General features: G+C 36.6%; 1 protein-coding gene across 1 annotated transcript; it reads left to right on the forward strand.

Annotated features, from left to right (window-relative positions):
• Positions 1-128: 128 nt before the first annotated feature.
• Positions 129-12,879, forward strand: LOC109093533 (somatostatin receptor type 1-like). The gene is made up of 2 exons (XM_042727109.1): positions 129-558; positions 8,978-12,879. Exon 2 carries the CDS (start codon positions 9,682-9,684, stop codon positions 10,795-10,797), a length of 1,116 nt encoding a protein of 371 aa, XP_042583043.1. The 5' UTR covers positions 129-558; positions 8,978-9,681; the 3' UTR covers positions 10,798-12,879.
• The last annotated feature ends 13,168 nt before the right edge of the window (positions 12,880-26,047 follow it).

Genomic DNA, 26,047 nt, shown 5'->3' on the forward strand with positions numbered 1-26,047 from the left:
TACAGCTGCGTTATTCACTCTGGAGGTAGATAAGCGTAAGCGAGCTCAAATTCACACTTGGGCTGACATACCTCCCTGATAAACAGGCAGTACACTGCCCAAAAGTAAAGCAGGAACAACAGCTCCAAGAACCCACCACTAGAGAAAGCACAAGCAAGAAAACAAAGAAAAAAGATCACTCACAGTGAGCCACCCGCACTCGCACCACTCCGTTCACTCGCCCTCAACAATCACACCAGAAGTGAGAGAGAGAGAGAGAGAGAGAGGGAACATCAGTGCACAAGCACTGGAATCAAGGAGAATATGTGAAGGCAGCACAAGAACGAGGGAGAGAGAGACAGATGGAGACAGAGAGAAACTGACTGATAGCAGGTTGGCGGGTGGATGGATGAAAGAGCTGGAGACCAGAAGATGCTTCAGCTTCGTCAGTGTTTCCAGCTTCATGAGGATGATACAGAACAACCTGCACAAACAGACTGACATATCAGCAGCTTCCTTCTGATTTAAATCAAGCAGGATCACAAACCAACACAACTCTACTCATCTGAAACACATCAGGTAAAAAATACAGCATCTTTACACGAAATACACTTTAAATGGAAATGCAGATTGCTGAGTTATAGTAAACGAAAAATATAAACAATTTAGCATAATTTTTTTTTTCATTCAAAGACTTTCAGGTTTTGTTGCATGTGAGGGAAATGACATATATGAATGATTCTGATTTTATGTCTATGGAGTAATAAATATAATAAGAAATATACTGTCTACAGATAAAAAAATCATTCATAAATGTTATTTCCTTCACACATAACAAGACCTCAAAGTCTTTGAATTATATTATAGAACTGATGTTTCAGATCTGTAACTGTGTGTGAAGAGGAGAGAGAGAGAGAGCAAGCAGTTTCCTTCATTCATACAAAGGCATCAAAAACAGGTTAATACACAAATACATCAAAAAGACACAACACATCATCTAAAAAATATAAACACTATAATGATACCCAGTGTGAAAATATGAGTTAAAGGAAACACATTTATTTCTCAATTTATTATTTTATTTTTTAAAGGTGGGGAACTTGAGCCTTATTGATGTAGACTATATATATATATATATATATATATATATATATATATATATATATATATATTACTGTTATTATTATTGAGCATGATTTATCATTTTTCAATCCTATTCATTTTATATAAAACATACTTGGTTATATTTCATAAATTAGGGAATATCAAAAACGTAACCTCATAAATCATAACCTCATAAATGTGTAACATTCCATCTATCATATATGTATCATATAACATTACCAATATTATTAAACTATTAGTGGATCACTGGTTACAACTCAAAAAAGCTTAAGTAACTGGCTTGCATATCACTAGGTCACTGCTGTAGTTTTCACCAGTATGAGCTGTGTTATAAGGACAGTATCTTTCATGTGTCATTCTCAGCTATATTAGGGACAGGTGATACTGCTGACCTCTTGGAAAGGTACTTGTCTGCAGGATTTGAAGGAATGATATAAATCCTATTATTATAAACATAAGTAGAGCCAATCCTTTTAAATATGAAGACATTTTCAAAGTCTGAATATTCCCTAAGCTATAAAGACAGAGAGTTTATCTGATATTTTAAGTGTTCACAACTCAATCACATAAATCAGTATTTAAAATAATTTATCAAGACCTCAGAAATCATGAACAAGAAAATTCCATTTATTGCTTTTTATTTTTATGTAAACTGCTATTGATATTTCTGTTGACTTTATTCTTTATTTTAAAATCACTTTGCTAATTTATTTTTGCATATAATAATAGCAGACTTAGTGGTTCATTAGTAGTTCATTTTATTTATTAATGTCAAGTAGGTTTCGCTCAAAACATCTTTAGCAAAAACTGACAGATGTCATATTACATTATCTGAGCTCATTTTTATTAATGTCAAGTAGGTTTCGCTCAAAACATCTTTAGCAAAAACTGACAGATGTCATATTACATTACTCAGAATTCGTGCTCTGCATTTAACCCATCCGAAAGTGCACACACACAGAGCAGTGAACACACACACACACACTGTGAACACACACCCAGAGCAGTGGGCAGCCATTTTTATGCTGCGGCGCCCGGGAGTTGGGGGTTCGATGCCTTGCTCACGGGCACCTAAGTCATGGTATTGAAGGTGGAGAGAGAACTGTACATGCACTCCCCCCACCCACAATTCCTGCCGGCCCGAGACTCGAACTCACAACCCTTCGATTGGAAGTCCGACTCTCTAACCATTAGGCCACAACTTCCCTCATTTTACACGGCTGGAAGTTTAGTAACAGTATAAATATCTGTTGCTGCTTAAAGGAAGCGTGCAGAGCAGAAATGTGTCCCAGGAGGTCTGGTTAACCTGAATAACTAGAAGTCTCATTACACTGACTAACTGTGTACAAACTACTGGCAGACTCACACTGACCTCTACTGATGTTCTGTTGAAGTAGACAAGATCATTTAAAACAAACCGACAAAGAGCTATTGAACAGCTATATAAGGAGAAAATGGAAATCTATTGTGTCTGTAAAAACTCAACAGACAGATAAAATCAGACTCAGACATCTTAACACAAGCTGAAAGAAGAAAGCAGCCCGGTGAAGTATCTGATCTATTTATCTTCTGTCCTGTCTCCACGAGTCACATTAATCGTCTGCTCCAAGGACAACCTGCTAAACCTGAGTACAACAGTACAGAGTCTGCAGGAAGGAAAGTTATAATGCCTTTTGGACCAATATGTTAATTTCCCTTTGGACAGTTCTATCAGATTGTTATACATTTATGAGGTTACATTTCCAACAGTCCCTAATATATGAGATATAACAACATATATTTTATATAAAGATGAATAGGTTTGAAAAATGATAAATCACGCTCAATAACAACAGTAATAATAATAATAATAATAATTAAGCAAAAAATATTGTTAAAAATTTTTATAATGTATTTATTTATGTATATAGTATTTATACTGTATGTATATATGTTAAAAGATTAGTAATACTGAAAATAGACTGAAAATACACATAATAATAATTAATAATAATAATAAATATGATTCTATTTACAGTAACTATGTGTTTCTAAATATACACAACACAAAATAAATAGGCATAGATAGATAGATAGATAGATAGATAGATAGATAGATAGATAGCTTTTGTAATACAGTGCAGACCTCATGATGTTGCCACAAGGTGGAGTCTGTGTGTTTGCTATAGGAAGTTTTCTTAACACGCTCTATTTGAATGCACATCAGAATGTGGTTTCATCGATCACGTTCACATTCATTTTCTCTTGTAGCTGCACACTGACTAAATAAAATACCCTCCCTCCCACAGCTAGTGCAAGAGAGTGGTGTGAGGCACTGTACAGAGACGTGACAAGTGTACAGATGCAGAGACGAGCTCGTTTAATATCCCCCGCTGCAGCTCGCTTTTTCAGACTGATTCCGCGATGGTCAAGTGAAGCCATGCAAACAAGCAACACAATAACACGTGATAACACGCCATTGCGCTCTTTCTGCCACCAGTAGCAATGTGTGCCACAAATCACCCAACAAACTGTTTTATTATGGTAATAAGAAGTAGGGAAGTTAAGACTTTTGCTTTATTAATGGCGTGTGGAAATTTCATTAAAATTTTAAAAGACAAAAAGTAACAGCTTAACATACAACACATGACCTCAGAGAAGAAATGAAGCAACAACAGTATTTTACCAATGGAAAAATGTCATCAGGAAAATGTTGGTTTCAAGCATCATTCTAAATATGCACATGGAAAATCGTGTTAATGCTTTACAAGCAATAATTTTTTCTCATTAAACGGATTTAAAATCTTATAGATTTTATATGGAGACATATCTAGGGCCAAGAATGTTATACACTCTCAAAAGTAGTGACTGAGGTGGTAATCTTTCAAAAGGAGCATTTTTATACCGTATTTTGGGTACATATTAGTGCTGCCCCAGTGATAGCTTTGTACCTTTTTTTCTGAGAGTAAAAATTGATGGAGGGCTCTTTTGGCTTCCACTAGTAAACACTCACTGAGCAACCATCCAGAAACATCCATCTTATCACATAGAAACCATCCAAAACATAATAACAACCACATATAAATACCATGGTAACCACCCACAACACTATTATCATGACAACAGACAAGCAGAAGTCACATTTCCTTCAGAAAAAAATGTCCAAATCACTGCAACAGAATGTGGAAATGTTGATTAATATTACTACAATGTAAAAGATAAAAGGCAAATTGATGCACTGATATTGTAGAAGGTCTTTACAGTACATTACAATGCAACAAATAACTAACAATAATGACAAAATAACAAAAGTTTAAATGAAGTTAGCAAACAGCAAAAGATTAAGGACAGTAGCCACGAATTAACCAAGAATGAAAATTCAGTCATAATTTACTCACCCTCAAGTTGTTACAAACATGTATGAGTTTCTTTCTTCTGTTAAACACAAAAGAAGGTATTCTGAAGAATGTTGGAAACCACACAGTTGCCGGTAGCCATTGACTTCCATAGTATTGGAAGTCAATGGCTATCAGCAACTGTTTGATTGCTAGCATTCTTTAAAATAACCTCTTTTGTGTTCAACAGGTGAAAGAAAGGCTTACACGTTTGGAACAACTTGAGGGTAAATTATGACAAAATGTAATTTTTGGGGGGTAAACTATCCCTTTAAGAATCACCAAAATAACTGTTTATCCTAGTGAGACATTGCTACTAGAGTAATATCTGTATTTAGTGTGTGCATGAGCGAGAAGATAAAACGAGGCAGGCTCACACTCAATCGCCACAGAAACTTGCTTTGATTATAATGATAATGATGACCAGATGATGTCCTTTTCAACATAATGGCTCTGTAGGCTGTTGCTGAGTGAGCTGCATTTGAAGACGCACACACAGACGGTGTTACAAAGCATGCTGAGTTGGATTAACGGGAGCCAATCCAGTCACATGACATGCTGTGAAGGTGTGAAGCCCTATCTTTGTTTATTGCCCTTTTAGTATACAATGACAAATACAGAGAGGCCAGAAAAGCACGTTATTGTCCTTTTACCATGATTTTAAAGGGTAGTCTGTCATACCCACATACTATAGCCAAAGGCTTTTGTGTTAAACAAATGCTCTGAGTTCAGTAAAAGGTGCTAAAAGCATCAGTCACATTTGTCCAAAAATATGCTTTGTACTGTGTTTTATTCAGACTTCAGCATTGATGTTTATTACATTCCTTTTAGTGCTTCAACTAACGTCACAGTCTTGTAAAACATGGTGCATTTGTGGGAGGGTGACAAAAATATGATGCATTTGCAAATTAGGCTTTACAGATATTAATTGCTACAACAACCCTTGAAACCAATCTGCTTCGTTTGCTATAATTTTCATTTTATATTCACTGACTGTTTTGAAAATTAGCTTTGCTTTCATGTTCAATATGTACAAGATTTTCGAATGAGCTGATTTTTTGTGCATTTATCCATGTCAGACCTTTTTGTTTCTGTATTACTTTTTCTTAAAGATGACAGTTTTGTGTTTTTTACTAAGGCATATTTTGTTTAATTGCTTGTCAAAAAAAATGCTCTAATATGCAGCACATAGCATGAATATCTAAATGCTAGTATCTTTATATATAGAGAGTATCTTTATATATTATATAGTATCTTTATATATTATATATAATTAAAATATTCGCTTCAAAATTTCAAATAAAATATGTTAGGCGACAGAGGATCAGATGACAAAAAGTTGGTGAATTTGTAATTTTTTTTTGTGCATTTAGTGATCATTCAAATAAGAATGAATGTGTTCATCAGTAGTTGATTATTGAAAATTAATGCTATTGTGTAAATGATATGTAAATCAAGTAATCCATAAAAAAAACAACTGTAGTCTGATTATGAGTATTTTTAAATGTTATTACTGTGCAAGTACTTAATTTTTGGAATCTGATTACGTAATCCAAATTACATGTAATCAAATACTTCCCAGCTCTGTATCTTTGTACAAAATAAGATAAGAATTTAAATAAGATGTACAGTGTATTCAGGGTGTAAGCAAATTACTTTCTACTTGATGGCTACATCACAAAAATGGTAGCTATAAATGTGTTTCCAGGGGAAAAACATTGATGTGAAATTCGCATTTCTAAAAACTTTGCACTGTTAAACTAGATTTATGAAGGATTTCTCCTGTTCATCTTCTCAGACATCCTTATTTGTCATTGACCAGCTACACCCAATTTTCACATACCTCTTCTTCCAGCCACATTTCTAACTTGTGCCACTATCTGAGACATTACTGTGACCTGAGAGAGAGAGAGAGAGGCAGGGACAGAGAGAGAGCTGGAGAAAAATGTCAGAGAACAGTGATGGAGTTTTCCTCTCCACTGTGAACTCATTCTCACTTATTCTCGTTCCCTCTTTTTCACTCCCTTGATCTTCATCTCTGTCTTTCATCATGAGCTCCTCCAGCATGTCTTAACTCACTCTCGGTTGTACGTGTGAGTCGGTCCACCTGTGACCTGCTCCTCTTTCACAATCCTTTCTTTTTTTATCTCACTGTGTTCTGTTCTCCTGCTGGTTCTCACTTTTTGTGTATCTGTTCAAGGTCCTTTCCCCCGTCACTATTTTCTCTTCTCTTTCACTCACTTCACTTTCCTTTTCAACCATTCTTTCATTCTTCTTGCTGTTTAGTATCATCCTCATTTCTATTCCATCCCATGCTTCTTTAAACCTTCTCTACCATTGCTTCTCCTATATGAGCAGAAGAGTACATCACAAGAAATGTCCATTGCGTCATGAAAAGGCTTTTGCTTTGGCATCAGCAGGAGTCCTTATGGAGATAACAGCAGTGAATGCACTATTTACCGGGTGAGAGGGTTTTGAAATGCTTTGTAGATAATGTAATTTCCCTTTCTCCACCATTTGATACATTGAAGTTAAGTATGTATCATTAAAGCACAGAACCTTTAGGCTGATTATATTTCTATAAGAACCATTTCTCTGTAAACAGGGAGCAGCTATGATGAAAAATATAGGAATTAAGCTTTTGGAGTCCTTTCACCTGAAAATTATTAAACAAAACTATAGACAAGTCACATTTATTTAAGCAGCTTCACAGTAACAAATATGGAAAAAATGGTGCCAAATTAATTATAAAACAACAGTGACATTATTGGGCTCAAGTAGTTCAATGTTGATTCAATTCAGTTTAATAACAGTGTCAATGTCCCAAAGTTCATTAATTAGGAAATAATTTCAAAGGCAGCTTTACAGAAGACAATAGTGTCATTATCCAGCTCAGATTCAGTGTTGAATCAATTTAGTCTCAATGTTATGTTCATTCATTTTTCGATTTAACATTCAAAGCAGAAAAATATTGAAAGCCGAGAATCAGGGTCTTTTTTATTTGAGGAAATTACCTGGGTGGTGATATTCATAGAAGAAAATACATTTGGGCTATAAATACAAGTACAATTTGGAACCATTTTGGTTTAAAAATGGCTTTAAAAAGTCCCCAGGAAAAACACACCATAGTGATTGTTATTAGCAATAACACAACTGGGCACTTGGAATTATCGAGTTTTAGCAAAATGTTAAATTTTTTTCCAAACAGAGATCTTTATCTCTCTCTGCTTGAAACTGTAAAACTGAATGGAAGGGGCGCGGAGCAGCTTTATTTATTATCTGGGCTCCTGTGTTCAAAATTTTGCTCACAGTATTGTTTTTCTGTGTATTAGCTGTTTTATACATTGCTGGAGCAGACACAAAGCCATTTGTATTCCAGCCATTCGTTTTATTAGCTTACCAGATTTGTGCTTAATATTGCATTTGCCTTTTGGATGATCAGGGGCACTAGCTGCCCAGCTTGAGCTGTGAGGGGTTTCAGGGGTTAGTGTTTTCTGTCCTCTCCTTTTGATTACTTTCTCATTTGTTTGGCATCACCAAGGTCGAGTCCTACAGCAGGATGTTTGCTCTTTGTGAGCAAACAGATTGAAGTCAAAGGTGTCTCTCTGTCTGTCTTCTAATTGAAGAGGGGGATGGCTGAAAGAGCTTTCGGACACACTCGCACACACTCATGCATCCACAATGACACGGATGACAAATATATCTCACTTCTAATCTCTGAATCCATTTTATATCCAGGGAAAATAGATATGCAGACACACAAACTCAGACAGGGATGAACAGGTTTCTCAAAATATTTGTCTCAATTAGTAATTCCACCTTTTCGACGATAGTAAATTACTAATTATTTACTTCAAATTGCAAATGATTCAGGCAAGTGATTCTTTTAAGCACAAAAAACTTTACTTATTTGAAGAAAAAAAAAACACTTTGTGCTGTGTTGAAAATTCTTTATCTAAAGGTAAAAAAAGGGTCAAAAATTAAAATATCTTATAAATCTGTCATTATTACCAAATCTTGGGTTCAATATTTTATGCATCTTGGTTTTTGAGTGAAAAAAGCATTATTTGTGGATAATTTAAGCAATATTCACTCAAAATTCAATGGAGCCAACGATTAATCAGTCCCAAAAAGAACAACAAAACCTGTGCTAATTTAAAGAAAATAAATTAATAAAAATATGAAATCCAATATTTGGTGATAATATTGCATAATGAGAAATTTAGAAGCAATTTATTGTCTTTTTTGATTGGGAATGCCACAAGTGTAACAAGCTTTTAAGAAAATCCCTAAAAAGTTAAGGAAGTTTTTATACTCTGTCCAATGTGATAACATTAACTATAATTTCGGGGGAAAAATCTCCAGGTCCAAATGAAACACATGAGGGTTAAGGATGTCAAGATATTTTGACTTTTTTTGCCATAATCAGACACCCCTTAAACCTTATGATTGCCACCACTGCCTTTAACTAACATGATTTATTTTTATTTTTTTTATAGATCTTAATGACACCTGGAACAAAGGAATACCAGTAAAACAAACAAACTAAATATATTACACCTAAACTCCTCTAGACAATTTTTCTTTTTGATGGTACGATGGAACGGCTTCAACTCCAGGTGAACTAATCTTGATTTAACAATATGCTGTGGATCACGTTCTCCACTGGGAGGCTGTTCTTGCGGCAAGAGCACATGGAGAGTAACATAGTAATTCTTTGATTCACAGACTCAGTTTCTTATTAATGAGCTGGAATGCCTTCTCTCTGCCAAGAATGAGAAGTTGAATGATGCTCAGTGAGCCATGCCCTTCAATACCTGCACACTCTCATAGATGAGCACAGGTTTGCTTAGGAATCGAAGAGGAATGCTCATACTTAGAATTCTGCAGATGCAACAATTTCGCCTTTGGATTCCAATTTTTCTGCTTATTATCTTCAAGTTCTAAAGGAAATGGAGTCCCTTAGGAGATGGAGATGAGACCCATGTGAGGCTGTTGGGCTGGTCACAAGGACCTGTCAATTGGTTTGGTGCAAAAATTTCAAGGGCACTTGGAAGTTGAAGAAAAACAAGACTTGTGACTGTTTGAGAATGTCTAACTTTAGAGCAACATTAAGACATTGAGTGACTTTTGGAAATCACAAACAGAACAACCCAATTTGGGTACAAAGCATCAAAAAATACAAGTCATTACAACAAAAAAAATGGCAGAGCTTGCTGGATACAATGGCAGCGAGAACTTTGTGTTCTCAACCGGTCTGCCTTTCAACTCTACTGGCGACTATGAGTATTACGAACCCGAACCCGATGCCAGCAAGATCATCATCCCCTCCATCTATGCACTGGTGTGCTGTGTCGGCGTCACAGGAAACGCCATGGTCATCTATGTCATCCTCAAGTACGCCAAGATGAAGACGGCCACCAACATCTACATTCTCAATCTCGCCATTGCGGATGAACTCTTCATGTTGAGCGTCCCCTTCCTGGCGACCTCAGCCGCGGTGCATCACTGGCCGTTTGGCTCACTCATGTGTCGTTTAGTTCTCAGTGTGGATGGCATCAACATGTTCACGAGCATCTTCTGCCTGACCGTGCTGAGCGTGGACCGCTACATTGCAGTGGTGCACCCAATCAAAGCGGCTCGCTACCGTCGGCCGACCGTTGCCAAAGTAGTCAACGTTTGTGTGTGGGGACTTTCGCTGCTTGTAATTCTGCCCATAATCATCTTCGCGGACACGGTTCCGGCGCAGGACGGAGGAGTGGACTGCAACTTCCTATGGCCTGAGTCCTCGTGGTCAGAAGCGTTTGTGGTCTACACGTTCCTACTTGGTTTCTTGCTCCCCGTGGCTGCCATCTGTCTGTGCTACTGCTTGATTGTAGTGCGCATGCGAGCGGTGGGTCTAAAAGCGGGCTGGCTGCAGCGGCGGCGCTCTGAAAAGAAGATCACACGCATGGTGCTTCTGGTGGTGGCCGTTTTTGTGCTCTGCTGGATGCCGTTTTATATTGTGCAGCTGATTAGTGTGTTCCGCAAGCCGCCAGACCCCATGGTGACTCAGCTATTTGTCATTCTAAGCTACGCTAACAGCGGCGCCAACCCCATTCTCTACGGATTCGTGTCGGACAACTTCCGCCGCTCGTTTCAGCGTATCATTTGTTTCCGCTGGCTGGAGAATGGACTGGATGCTGAGCAGGTGGACTACTGTGCTGTGGCCCTGCGGCGTCAGACCACATGCGGCCCACCAAACTTTCCAAAGGAGTGCTTGGCCTCTGACATGGTGTTTCGAAATGGAACCTGTACCTCCCGTACAACCACTCTGTGAGAGGGTATTCAGTGAGAGTGTTTAAAGGGATAGTTGACTTAAAAATGAAAATCGTTGTGTACCCACTCTCATTTCTTTCCAAACCTCTACTAACAGTTTTGGTTATCAGTGATGTTTATTTTTGGGTGAACTACCCCTTAATCATATCATTCATTGACACATGAAAGTGCAGTACCAAGTGACCTATCGGTAAGCCCCTCCTCCTCGAACACAGATGAGCCAATGGAAGTCAAGTATCAGTTGCACGGGGACTGGAACTCGGATATCTTTAGATTTCAACCCCATAGAAAAACATTGAAAGATTCGAAACTTTCATTGGTTTGATGGTGTTTATGCTACAGAAATGGAAAAACAATGTGCCTGGGGTACTTATGACACTGTTTCCAGGTACGCCGAGCAGATAGGCAATAGGATTTATTTTATTCTATTTCCTAAACCCAAACAAATCAGAGCAAAAATATCCCTAAGCATTCACCCCCAATCCCAAAGAAGACGAAAATGTTCATTTTCTGGTTGCCATACTCTCATTAAGTTACAATTTTCATCTGCTCAAGCAGAACGTTAATGTCATCTTGTGCTTCAGCAAGGTAACTCTGGCTAAAACTAACGTTAAAGTTAGTGAGTCAGTGCTAACGTACAAGCAACTGTTCTCACGTCATGTACAGTGTAAGTCAAAAACACATACACGAAGGTCTACATTTAATGTCTACTCTCCATATTAAACTGGTTATATGTAAATTAATGTAATCTTACCCTGTGGTACATAAACAGTGTTGATCTGGGATGCTGTCATTGCGGTCGTAATGACCATAACATAGGACTTCTCCTGTTTGCATTGTGATCTATATTTTTGCATATTTATTTTGAAATATTTTATACATCCCTCCATGGTATATTTAAGTCCAACTTAAATGATGGTGGTTCTGTGTCCAAATCGTATCAAAAACATATTGGGACAAGGTTTTCACACTGGCAGCCGCCATTTTAAGACAGTAGCAACTCCGTTTGTTTGTCCAAGTGAGCAACAGCAACAAAGGGGGGCGGGGCTTACCGATAGGTTAATTGGCAAATGATCGTTACATTGGCTAAAAGCTCATAGCATTGGCTTTTAAGAAAAATTAACACAGAGGTATACCATTCTGAGCAGTTGTAAGCACAATTACACATTTGGTCGTACAAATTGAATAATTTAATTTACATTAAGTTAAAATTGTTACAGTTCCCCAACATTTCATGAACATGGCAATTTGTACATTTCTTGTCTTACATATTCAGATATCAAATATAGGTATCTAAAGAGAGGCAGTCCAGTGCATCTGTATAGATAACAACCAAAATGTTTGTTGAATCTTTAAATATCTTTAATTTCTAATTGATGTGTAGACACTGTTTTAATTCAAATGTGCTTAAGAGAATGGTCTTTATCAATCAAACAACATGATATGGTAATTAGGATACATTTGACAGTTGATTTGAAAGTGACTTCTGTACGAGTGATGTTTCATGCATCGCTATACTATTGAGCATTGACTATTTGCCAGAGAAATTTCACTAATGTGACTGCAACTTAATAATAACGAAACGGTCGCCAAAGGTCAGCAAGGTCAGAATATTTGGTGCTCAGCATTAAGTCATGAGAGAATAAGGATGTGTTATGTCTCAGTTTGCCTTGAAATACTACCAAATTTCCATCATAAACTCTATTTATGTGGTGAAGATTTGCCAGCAAGACCTCATTATAAACAACCAATAGAGCCCATTCTGTTAAATCTGTGATCCTTATGTAATAATGTTAATTGTAGATTAATTGTAGATTAATGTTTATATGAAACATATGTTGAAATGGTTATATGATTGGTTTGTGGATTCTGTGTACTTCTGAATGCACAATATCACCATAACAAAATACTCCATTTGTTCTTCCTTAAATCATTATTTACTTTATGTTTGTGAGTCAAATGATTTGTACAAGTCAATGCCCAAATTTGACTTAGTTTACCCTGCTTTGAAACTGTGTTGTGGGTCCAAATTGTTGGTATTTTAAAGTAAATTAAAAAAGACAATAAAAGTTGATTGAACCTGGTTAGGCGTCTGCTATTTGTCTGGAGCAGTGCTATTGCATCACACAGTGAAGAATTCTTTCAGCTGCAGCTGCATGATGAACAAGGTGCTCGCTGGAATCGTAATTAAATTCACTTGAACTTTACACAGACAGATATTTAAGTTTCAGACAGGAGGAAGCTAGTCTGCCAGCTTTCAAGCCACTGACTAAAACCACTGTTATCTGTGCTTGTTGCATCCTTCTCAATCACATTGAGGCTCTCCATCTGCTCAATCAATTCATTGCCATGGACTGGCTTCAGTCTAATGACAGCTGAAATGACACAGATGTGGAAGTTTGCCCAATCCTTTCCCTTAACCTCATGACACGAGTTCGCTCAATGCATTAACTCTTCTTTCAGTATGGAAGAGCTGCTGCCACACACAAAAACAGAAAACGCGGGAATCCAGCAAAAACAGCTGGTTTTGTTTAGTGACATGATTCATTTTTATTTCCTGACAGACAAAACTGCCTCTAACTAGTAAGAAATAGACACAGAGGTGTAGTTACTTTATGCTTGACCATAAGAACATTTCATGGTCAAAGCAAACACATCCTAAAGAGACCTGGAATAGAAGTGGATATGCAGGTTTCATAGAAGACTTTACCATGTGTTCAATAAATCAGGCCGGCCACAAACAAATAAATAAATCACAGAAAAGCAGAAAACACAAATAAAGAACATGTCAGAACATGCATTGTTCTGATGATGATGAGAATATAGGGAAATAAGCATCTATGTTTTATTTTTTTTGTCTGCATGCTCCACAATTATGTGCGTGAATTTTCATCTACATAGAACGTGTATTTGAACTTGTGACACCAATTTGGAGTCCTATCAAGTTGCATGCAGTGACTCATAGTTATTTCTTTAGCATTCGTGGTGGAGTAGCCATACAAATATATTGAGTTCTAGATATATACAAGTTTTTGAATGCTAACTTGTATAATGCAAACAAGCTATGCATGCACTAAAACATGTACAAAACATTATCTTAAAATAGAAGTCAACTATCTGTTCACTATACTGTAGCATCAGGCAGAAAATACCTAGTGCTCCCAAGTGAACCTCTATGAGTAGAAACACGTGCATGCTTTACTGCCTCCCTGCTTTAGCCATTATGTTTCATAAGCACATTTAAATGCACTTTGTAAACACCAAACTGACCTTCACAGCCACATCATTTGCAATCATCTACTGCAGGTGACTCAAATCACAGTGTTAATATTACTGTCAGCATCTGCAATGTCAGAAAAGGACACATGGCCACATGAGTGAAGAAATTACTGGAGACGTCTGGGAGAGAGCGAGAGGGAAGGGGGAAGGGAGAGAGAAGAATGGAAAGAAAGTAATAGCAAGTATTTATTATTGTGTAGCATTGCTGTTATTCAGAAAAATCAGTTTATTCAGTTAATGTTACTATTTATTATATGGCAATAATCATATTTGTTTACTAGACAACTGTGAGATTCTGCTCATCCACATGAACATCTTGTATCTTGTATCTTGTGTCTAGGGACATTGTGCCCTAAAGTGAAGTGCTAAACTAAATTCTTGCTGATGTGACATGTTTATCTAATCATTATGTAATGGAATTAGTTATGCTGGTCTGGCAAGTTTTCTCAAGACTGTTGATTGTTTCACTTCTACAAAATGTTTGCTGTTTGAAATACTAGTTTACTACATACATTCCTGTGAAGGCAAAGCTGAATTTTCAGCAGTCAATATTGCTTAAATATTGCTTTATATTTTTATGCAAACCATGATACATTTTTCAGGATTCATTTTCATAAATAGAAAGTTTAAAAGAACAGCATTTAATTTTTTTGTAGCATTAAAAGTGTCTTCAATGACACTTTTAATCATTGTAACACATTTTTGCGGAATAAAAGGATTACTGTTATTTTTTTAATCTTACTGATGCCACACCTTTGAACGGCAGAGTAAGCAGGTTATCAGTGTATTCTATGCATGCATAAAACCTGCATACTGTGCACAGAATATATAGTATAAACTGCAGATATAGCCATAATAGTATGCCATTCTGAACATAGTCATTAAACAGAAAACTCCAAATGTGCATTAAGCACTTTTTCACATAGTGCTCTGATTATAATTCATTGCCATTGCTGAAATTTTCCTGATTCAATTTCCATGCCAGTGAAACCTCTGAGACCAACCTCTGAGCAACCTCTATCAAACTTTAACAAGGCGTTCACTTTTACAAAACTTTGCTTCAAATAAAAGCTTCTTTGATTCTGGGAAATTGCATAGCTGAACTACTTTTATTAAGGTGAATTTATAAAATCAACATAATTGATTCATGTGTTGAAACTGCAAACTATTATTCATTTTTACAATACACAGCTTTCTTTGCCTCATGCCAAATCCATTTGGTAGAAATATGGGGCATGCAGTTCTGTTACAGAAACTCTCTTTCACACTTTCAGAAAGAAATGTGCACATATTGTAGTTTTAGTGGTGCAGCAGCTTGTCACTGGGGCAGTATCCTCAAAGGGACACCTTTGGACCCTTCTATTTGGCATGAGGCAAAGAAGGCTGTGGATTGTAAAAAATACTAATAGTTTACAGTTTACTTTTATTTATTTTTTATACAGCCTTGATGAAACTATTGAACATACAGTAGCAGATACGGTATTATATACGTATATTCCGTAAGACAAAATGACTCAATTTACATAAATTATCCTGTTGAAGTTTATACCCTTGGTTAATATTATGCGTTGCCTTCTTGTGCATCCATGACTATTTATAAATAGCCTTTTGTGAATTGTGTCTGGTTTGTCTTCAGCAGTAATGCTGATTCTTGACAAAAAAACCTCCAGGTATGTGATTTCTTCAGTTTCCTTGCTCTGCACATTTCAAATCTTCCCAGTTGTATATATATAGATTTATATATATATATACACACACTTACCAGCCACTTCATTAGGTACACCTGTTCAATTGCTTGGTAACAAAAATGGCTAATCAGCCAATCACATGGCAGCAACTCAATGCATTTAGGCATCTAGATGTGGTGAAGATGACTTGCTGAAGTTCAAACCGAGCATCAGAATGGGGACGAAAGGGGAAGAAAGGGGATTTAAGTGACTTTGAACGTGGAATGTTTGTTGGTGCCAGACATGCTGGTCTGAGTATATCAAAAACTGCTGATCTACTGGGATTTTCACACACAACCATCTCTAGGGTTTACAGAGAATGGTCTGAAAAAGAGAAAATATACAGTGAGCGGCAGTTGTGTGGACGAAAATGCCATGTTGATGTCAGAGGTCAGAGGAGAATGGACAGACTGGTTAGAGATGATAGAAAGGCAACAGTTACTCAAATAACCACTCATTACAACCAAGGTATGCAGAATACCATCTCTGAACGCTCAACACGTCGAACCCTGAAGCAGATGGGCTACAGCAGCAGAAGAGCACACCGGGTGCCGCTCCTGTCAGCTAAAAACCGGAAACGGAGGCTACAATTTGCACAGGCTCTCCAAAATTGGACAATAGAAGATTGAAAAAACGTTGCCTGGTCTGATGAGTCTCGATTTCTGCTGCGACATTCAGATGGTAGGGTCAGAATTTGGCGTAAAGAACATGAAAGCATGGATCCATCCTGCCTTGTCTCAATGGTTCAGGCTGGTGGTGGTGTAAAGGTGTGGGGGATATTTTCTTGGCACACTTTGGGCCCCTCAGTACCAATTGAGCATTGTTTAAACATCACAGCCTACCTGAGTTTTGTTGCTGACCATGTCCACCCCTGTCCATGGGGCAGCTGTGGCCTAATGGTTAGAGATTTGGACTTGTAACCTGAAGGTCGCAGGTTCAAGTCTCGGTTCTGCCAGGAGTTGTAGGTGGGAGGGAGTGAATGAACAGCGCTCTCTTCCCCCCTAAATACCCATGGCTGAAGTGCCCTTGAGCAAGGCACTGAACCCCCAGTTGCTGAGGAATGTTTCCACAGCTTGTTGAATCTATGCCACAAAGAATTAAGGCAGTTCTGAAGGCAAAAGGGGGTCCAACCCGGTACTAGCAAGGTGTACCTAATAAAGTGGCCATTGAGTATATATATTGCAAAAAATGCAATATTTTGCTTTAAACATCATCTATGTAACCTTTAAAAATGTGTAAATTACTGTAAATTATATTTTGTCTTTGGGGATATACTGTATGTAAAGGAACAGAAAAATGAAATGCAAAATGAAAATGTATTATTTACTCAAATTGGGATTGTGTGTGTGTGTGTGTGTGTGTGTGTGTGTGTGTGTGTGTGTGTGTGTGTGTGTGTGTGTGTGTGTGTGTGTGTGTGTGTGTGTGTGTGTGTGTGTGGATATTCTTCACAATTTTGTCAAGTCCAGGTTCCGAATGACATAAGGTTGAGTAAAAGATGTATATATATATATATATATATATATATATATATATATATATATATATATATATATATATATATATATATATATATATAAAAAAAATATATAATATATATTTGTACATATAAATATATGAGAAAAGAAATATACACTAATGAAAAGAATTGAACATATTATTTCTAGAATAGTTTATACAGATAATACTGCTGGACTAAAATTATATCTAAAATATCAATTCATAATAGAAAACAATTATTAAATAATGTGACTGAAACCTTTTACTGTTGATCAAGATGGACAGAACTAATCACACTGAATCCCCTCAAGGCCCACACTGGGTGACTGGATTGTCAAAATAATGCCCACAGTGCTGAGCATATATTTTGACCAACAACTTATTGCCCTCAATCACAGAAAGGTCAAGTTGGTCGAGCCTTTTGACTTCAGACCAATTATAGAAAGCCTGAACAAATTTTAGCATTTGGATGTGAAAAGCAGTGTACCTTTGGGATACGGTGGAACTAAATAAGGTCTCTACAGTAACAGAGTCAATTTTTTTAATCAATGCCAAAGCCATTACCAAGTAGTCTCATAGCAACACTTAACTCTTCTGCCTTTAAGGCAAAAATGAAAAGCAGTATGAGTCAGTGAATTTATCTGCTAGCTAGTAGATGCTCAGGCCCAAGGCTACAGAATCTTTCTAAAGCTTAACTGTAACTGGAGAAATACAGACTTAATGGAGTCAAATGAGCCAGCAGACTTCTCAATGCTATTTGTTCTGAATATTAATTGAACAGACATTAAAATTCATACATTCTAATGCATTAGCCCTTCATACACCTTCAAGAAGCATGTTCAATTTTCTTGAGCATGATTTCTGCAATGTGAATGCAAAACTATGATTTCCTTCGATCAGTTAACATGTGTTCTTTGGTCTATAAATTAAATGAAACACACTGAGAATAATTAAAGCACCAGAAACTATGCATACTGTAGAAATTCCATTTAGGCTACTCTATATCTCCAAATATATTTGACTCCAAACTATTTTTTTTCTGTTGCCTCTCACAATGTCAAATAAGATTTATACAAATGTTAAATGAAAGTGGACAACATTATTTCACTGAATTAATGAAACTGACGCAAGGTTATGAAAGAAACACGAGGCAGGACACAGGTGACATTAAAATAAATGACATATTAATGTGACTGCAAAAAGACCAACCTTCAATGCATTTATAATCAGAGTTCTGAGGTGGCTAGTCTATATTCACAGCTAAAAGACCTTGATTTGACAGAAAGATTATTAACAAAGAGTTATGGAGAATATATAATATGTTACTGTTGATGTGAATAGAATAAAATCATGCAAAAAGCTTTAAAAGTTCCTTGCAAATGCTTAGTCATGCTTCAGCAATCACCAAAAACTCAAATCATGCACAGCTACAAAAACAGATATACTGTAGAGTGCTGAAGTGATGACATATTTTTGAAGGCCAACCCAGAAGTTGGAATCATCCTGTTTCCCTCAACAAAAAGCAGCAGATAGTATTTTTTTCTATTAAAAAAAAAAAAAACTCTGTGACCAATAAATGTTCTTACACATTTTGTTCATTATATTAATCTTTACAAATGAACACTACTTGAATTTTGAAGTCTAAATACAAAGCCAAAGGTAAAAGCTAAACATAGGCTAGAAATGAATGAACAACACCACCACTAAGTATCTTTTTTTAAAAACAATTTTCCCTGAAAGCTCGAATTAGAATAGTTTGAAAGAACATGATTATAAACATGTTGGGCCTAATGACATTTAATATTCCCAAAACAACTCCAGTCCCATTTAGCCACTTGTTAGCAAACAAAAAACCTTTTTCAAGACATCAAAAAAAAAACAAAAAAAACAAGGAGGTTTTACTGATATTGAATGAAACATGAAAATACCTTGAGCCTGTATTAATGGCAGACCCTATTTTAAGCATTTAAACAAAAACCCATTTTAAAACCCACTGACTTCAGGACAATGCTGAAAAGCTAACTTTTTAGGTTTTGGCCTGCAAAAACACATCATCCCTGCAGCACTCCATATTTCAAAATTCACTTGTTCTATAGCCACGTTTCATATTCATGAAGGCTTAGTGTTTGAAATGGTATTGCAGTGACACTGGCTTCAGTTTTAATGACTCAACAAAAATAACTGATAAGTGATATCACAACTGCCCACACTAATCTTCTTCTGCCTTTATTATGCTAATGAAGTTTAAATGTGAGGCCAGATTGTTTCCTTTATAAAAATATTGCTCTTTGTCCTTTTTTTTTATCAACCAGTTTTTGTTCATTGGCCATGAATGAAGCAGAACCGTAGATGAATGCTGACTGAAAATGTGCACAACCCCAAGGGGCCACATGGAGGAAACATAGGACTCCTCAGTGGTCTACGGCAAGAGTATAACATTACCATTAAACACCTGCTAACATCTGTTGGGTATATTCTGAAACAATTGTCCCTAAAAATGCTTTTTATGTGTTTGTGGCAACTGTTATCAGCACAAATGATTCGATGTGACAGCAATTTCTAAAGCTCTGGGGCGCAGTCATATTTTTCCTTGCTACATTATGACCCCTCTTCCAATGTGTCAACTTGACACCATCTAAAACAGAGCGAGAACAAAAGCACCTTGCCCAGTAATATTATTAGAATAAAGGTCAAGTAGGAGCTCTTGTACTGCCTACATGTCCTTATCATTTTGTCAGAGGTATGCGGGCCATAGCGTGCAAAAAAAAAAAAAGCTCTCAGACTTGGCTTACGTCCATAGAAAGATTCTGCATTGCAGACCTTGCTGAGACCCCAGTGGTTGGGTGCTTGAGAAACTCATCACAGGGAAGGTGGCAGATTATGACATTATGATTGATAGAAATGGCTAAAAATAAAACGGGGCACAAAAATGAGGGCAACAACCTCAATTTCAGACAAAGCCCTCGTGTGCTGTAAACAGGACCAAGATTAAAGAAGAGTTCACATCAATTTTTCATCATTTCGTAAATGTTAGGATACGGACGGACCTCCCGCTTAAAGCATTTTCTTGGAAAGCGAGGTCAAAGCATGGAGCGTTAGTGCCGCAGGAGAAGATCGTTTAAAGAAATGGTGATTTTATGACCCTCCCACATCTGGTTTCACCTAAAGCTCTAATAACCTCCATTATGTTCCAGTGAAGTTTCCAGAGTCATTTAGCAGGAATTAGTAAGATAAACTGGGGACCTCCACCAAAAGGAACGAATCCAAATACCTGCCATAAATAAATAATGAAGAGAATCTTTTTTTTATTCGTTCCTCTTTTTCAGCCTCAGTGGAGTCAGTTAGGAGACACATGCTAAGGAAAATATATTGTGTTTAAATCTTGGATGATAGAATTGGAAGGATGATATGATTTAAACATTCTTTCCTAAGTAATATAGTCCAGCCAGGTGATATCTATTAGAAATGACTCACTTTACATAGTGATGGCTCACCACTCCATATTTCCACCAATAAAGGCTGCATTCCAAGTGCAAATGGCTCAGATAATCAAATGATTCCTCATGATTGGTTTACTACATATTTCCATAGTTTAGATACTGTTTATTGTTTCAAAGCTGAATGAACATTTGTCTTGAGCTATTCATTTAATCAATTGAATCTAATTTGACAAGAATTGTCTGATGACTTCCCAAATAAGAAACTTTTACAAATGACTGAGCTCAGTTTCCCATACTAGCTGAGCTGCATGGAGTTTACATACACACAAAGACACCTGAGGCAATCATTCAACCCACTGAACCTTTTCACTATTAAAAACCGAGCATAATAATGATCGATAATGTGCTTTCAGGAGATGCTGATTGTGCGGATGGGTTGTACCTCATTTTGTCAGTGTATCTGTTTTATGCTTATTTTTGGCTGCCAAGCCACACACTTAGTCGTGACATTTGTCAAGTATGGTAACCCATACTCGAAATTGGTGCTCTGCATTTAACCCATCCAAGTGCACACACACAGCAGTGAGAAGTGAACACACCGTGAACACACACCCGGAGCAGTGGGCAGCTATATATCCATCGGGGTGCAGTTGGGGGTTCAGTGCCTTGCTCAAGGGCACTTCAGCCATGGATATTGAGGGTGGAAGAGAGCACTGTTCATTCACTCCCTCCCACCTACAACTCCTGCCAGCACCGAGACTCGAACCTGCGACCTTCTGGTTACAAGTCCAAATCTCTAACCATTAGGCCACAGCTGCCCCCCTTCAGCAGCTGACCTTGAATTCATACACGATACACTGATGTATGACTCTGATTGTATGAGCCGCATTCAAGTGACTATAAATGAACATAAACACACACTTGCGACCACACATTCTTCAACACAATTTTAATCTGCCAGGTTGTTGCCTGGTAACAGTAAACAGCCTACAGTTAGACTAATAAGCTGAAAGAAGAATTGTTTATTATGACAAATATTAATTCTAAAGTTCACTGATGAACGTTGCTAAATATAATGATGTAATACAATTACATAAGCAATAAAACAGCTTAAATAAGTCCATGTTGGATAGAAATATCTCCTCTGATGATTTACTGAAGAAAAAATATTAAATGATTCGAACAACAAAACATACTGCATTCATTTGTGTCAGTGCAGTTTCTGTTTAGCCGCAATTTAGGATTCATCATAACTTCATTTTTTCTCTCTCTTGTATGCCATTTTTTTTTTTTATTTGTAGCACAGGCTTCCTGAGGAAATGAATTCCCAAATTCTTTCTAAGAACAGTAAAAATCACTAAGGGTTTGATGATGTAATTCATGATATTCGTGCATTAATGTGCTGCATCTTGTCTCCTCCCTTATTCATAACGACATAAATAATGTAGTTTCGAAAGATTTCAATTCAGAATTAAAACTATATCTGGGTTTGTCATTAATAAATAGAAAATGTTGTAGCTCAGACAAAAACGCCCTCCGATTCACCTCAGTTCCATTTATGTGATTGTCTAGACAGGAATTTCGGAGAAATATCTGCGAGGGGAAATATTCGATTTCACCACAGATGTTACTTCACTTTAACTATCTGCGCCATAAATCATTAATATATCTTTATAAAGTTTTATAAACCAGACAAAAGCATTCAAAAGGCCTTAGACTAGCATGTAATCAGATATCTGGCAAAGTAATGACTATGGATTGTTAGAAGAGGATCCCCTGGGCCTCATGCCAAAAGAGATCATTGTAGAATTAGAATAGAATTTATTCACAGTAGTTGCTCCCAAGGAACTCTGATCACCAAGACTGAACATTGTCTGAGAAAAAGGGAATGATAAAATACTTTTTTACTGCTATACTTAATCACTTGCACATTCACATTCATATTACACATGACGCCCAGTTTCTCATCTCTTGTTTTCTATTTTTACATCTATAGATTTTGCATTATGCTAAGGAGTTAAGCATGGTCTAAAGTCACTGACATAGTCTGCCTGTTAGACAGATCAGAAACACAAGAGCAGATCAGTCAATCTCACTACCTCTTACTGTTAAACTACAAAGGTCACTTAATCTTTTCGCTTTCAATCCAAGATGCATTCTCCATCATTGAAGTTTTGTGAATAACTGTATTGAAAAACCTTCTACCATGGATTGTACATCCAAAAACAGAAATTTTGTTTTAAGGTTTTTCCAAACTTGTATTATTTTATTTTATTTTCTGAACACAAATAAGATATTTTGAGGAAAGTCAATTAGGTCTTAACCAACATAGAACAACATGAAAGAGGAAATATGACACTTTTCTGGGTGAACTATCCCTTTAAGACTTAGAAAAATATCTGAGAACTTGTATTTTATGAAACTTACTTTAACTACATATGCATCAATCCAACATGGTCTTAACATGGTCATATTCTGTGATATATAAGTCATTGCAGTATGGGATACTAAAATTAACTGCAAAAAAAAACAAAAATTTTCCCATGGGATCTTAATGGAGTGTAATGATGTAAAGAGAATCACATTGATCTGAATCTGAACCATTTCTATGAAACCAAACGTACAGATATAAAAAAAATTATGTTATGCATAAAATGTTGCATTACTATAATGTTAATCTTTCTTCACACTTTGAAATATGAACTATAATTAACTTATTACTTTACTATTGTAAGTATTCTTGCCTTGTGCTTTCTTTGCTCTAACAAACAGACACACTCTGGCATCCTCATATTTTGTTGTTCCTTCATTTATTTACACATAAACTCTCTTGAAGATAATTTTACTTGAAGAACCTGCTTGAACAATGACGAAAAATTGGATAATGCACACAGCTGGGAAGTAAACTGTCAAGACACCTGTCGGCATTTCAAAAGCACTCAAACATTTCTCAGTATCTCCAACAGCAGAAAGTGCTTCACAATGAGAAAAACCATTTAAGCCAATTAATTCTCAAATGGCTTGCAGTACACTTTTTCACAAGTGTTTCTTTTTTCATGAATGTTCTTGTGATTAGTATTCAGGTGCTGTTGGCTATAATTTTAAGATGACAAGTGTTGCCCTCCATGTACATTAATTTTGGATAATGCACACAGCTGAGAAGTAAACTGTCAAGACACCTGTCAGCATTTCACCTGTCCTCATGTGAGGATCCTGTAGGTGAAGGATCATTTATAGCCTTTTATCACAACAGCTGGAATAATTAAATGTATTATTTTGATGGCAGATTATAATCCAGAAAGGATTATGTGTTAATGAAATAAAGAATAAAGTATAACAATATAATAATTTGCATGGTTTGATGTGATATGAGCTAACCAATCTTTAGATTAAACCATCATTGGTAGAGCGATTTAATGTAATGCTTTTTTCCTCAGTTGGTCAGAACAAATGTGGCAGATTGTTACTTAGAGTACATTTTCAGATGACAATATACAGTGAAAATTCTTATTTTGGTCATATATTCCAAGACATAGGCTAGAATCTATGCAAAGTACAGTAAATATCCACACCGGTGCGGTGACTGACTGACAGTCACTTATACTCCTCAAAACATTAGATTCATCTGTGCTGAAGTCGCGCCGGAGCACAGCCCACGTAAGGAAGATAATTCTGCACACAGCTGCAACTGCAGGTTTCAAACAGAGATGGCGACAAAGAGGCAAAACCTACAGACTGCAGATTTAATATTTATTTTACTACATTAGACAAAATAGACAAAACCATAAAATCAGCCTTATTTTCCATGGCACATTGTAGCAACAGCAATTTAAAAAATAGACATTACATCTATTATAGTGAAATTGCTATTGTTACAATGTGCCATGGAAAATAAGAATGATTTTACGGTTGACTGACAGATCAAAGGAGTAGCCTGGGAAAGCCCATGATCTGCACATCTGCTCAGCAGCTTGTGAAACAGATAGACCTTGAATGGCGTGAACCATATCTTCAAACAATCTAATTGCAGATTTTAATCCCTCTGTCCCATAAACAAAAGATATCACAAGGTGTTATTAGTACTTTAAAAAGCCAAATCAGAACAAGAAACAGGACTGGGGTGTTGGTTGACTTTCCTGAAAACAAAAAAGCTTTGAGAAAGGCAGCCCTCACTGGAGTGACTTGGCAAGAGAAAGTGATGCTCGTGTTGGATCAAAGCACTATTCAAATGGAATTTCATGATTGCAAGTAATCCTAGCGCTCTAGAAAAATAGGGCATGACTGCATTTTGTCTGATCTGCTTTATTCTGCAAAGAAAACTGTTGACTGTTGTTTTAGGCATGGAGGATGCAAATAAATTATGTATATTACATCAGAAACATGATCTGCCTTTTCGGGAGATTTAAAAAAAACGATTCACTTGAGAGCAGATTATGAAGTCGACTGATGAAAATCCAACATCTACTGAGCAATTTAAACTCTAAAGGAAGTCATCAATGGATAGTGCACACATACACACATACAAGCTGACAGACATTCAATATACACCCAGTGGCCATTTTAAAAGCCATAATTTTTGCTTGTAAATGCAAACATATAAATCGAAAACCATTTGCTAAATCTGCAATATGTAGATCTTGCAGAGATGTTCAGTAGTTGCTGATTTAGTCAGTTAGACAATGACAATTACAATATTGGTATACAGAAAAACACATCTGAATGCCATGTTTCTAGAACAAAAATATGAAGCTGAAGTGGGCAAATGATGTACCAAAGTGGATTGTTGACAATCAAATGTACCTGATAAAATTGCCACTCAATGTACAGGTCCTTCTCAAAAAATTAGCATATTGTGAAAAAGTTCATTATTTTCCATAATGTAATGATAAAAATTAAACTTTCATATATTTTAGATTCATTGCACACCAACTGAAATATTTCAGGTCTTTTATTGTTTTAATACTGATGATTTTGGCATACAGCTCATGAAAACCCAAAATTCCTATCTCAAAAAATTAGCATATTTCATCCGACCAATAAAAGAAAAGTGTTTTTAATACAAAAAAAATCAACCTTCAAATAATTATGTTCAGTTATGCACTCAATACTTGGCCGGGAATCCTTTTGCAGAAATGACTGCTTCAATGCAGCGTGGCATGGAGGCAATCAGCCTGTGGCACTGCTGAGGTGTTATGGAGGCCCAGGATGCTTCGATAGCGGCCTTAAGCTCATCCAGAGTGTTGGGTCTTGCGTCTCTCAACTTTCTCTTCACAATATCCCACAGATTCTCTATGGGGTTCAGGTCAGG

The sequence above is a fragment of the Cyprinus carpio genome, chromosome B7, assembly GCF_018340385.1.
Source record: "Cyprinus carpio isolate SPL01 chromosome B7, ASM1834038v1, whole genome shotgun sequence".
Classification (NCBI taxonomy): domain Eukaryota; kingdom Metazoa; phylum Chordata; class Actinopteri; order Cypriniformes; family Cyprinidae; genus Cyprinus; species Cyprinus carpio.

Excerpts from the sequence above, each read along its gene's own strand:
- LOC109093533 (XM_042727109.1), top strand. The coding sequence starts at position 9,682 with ATGGCAGAGCTTGCTGGATACAATGGCAGCGAGAACTTTGTGTTCTCA.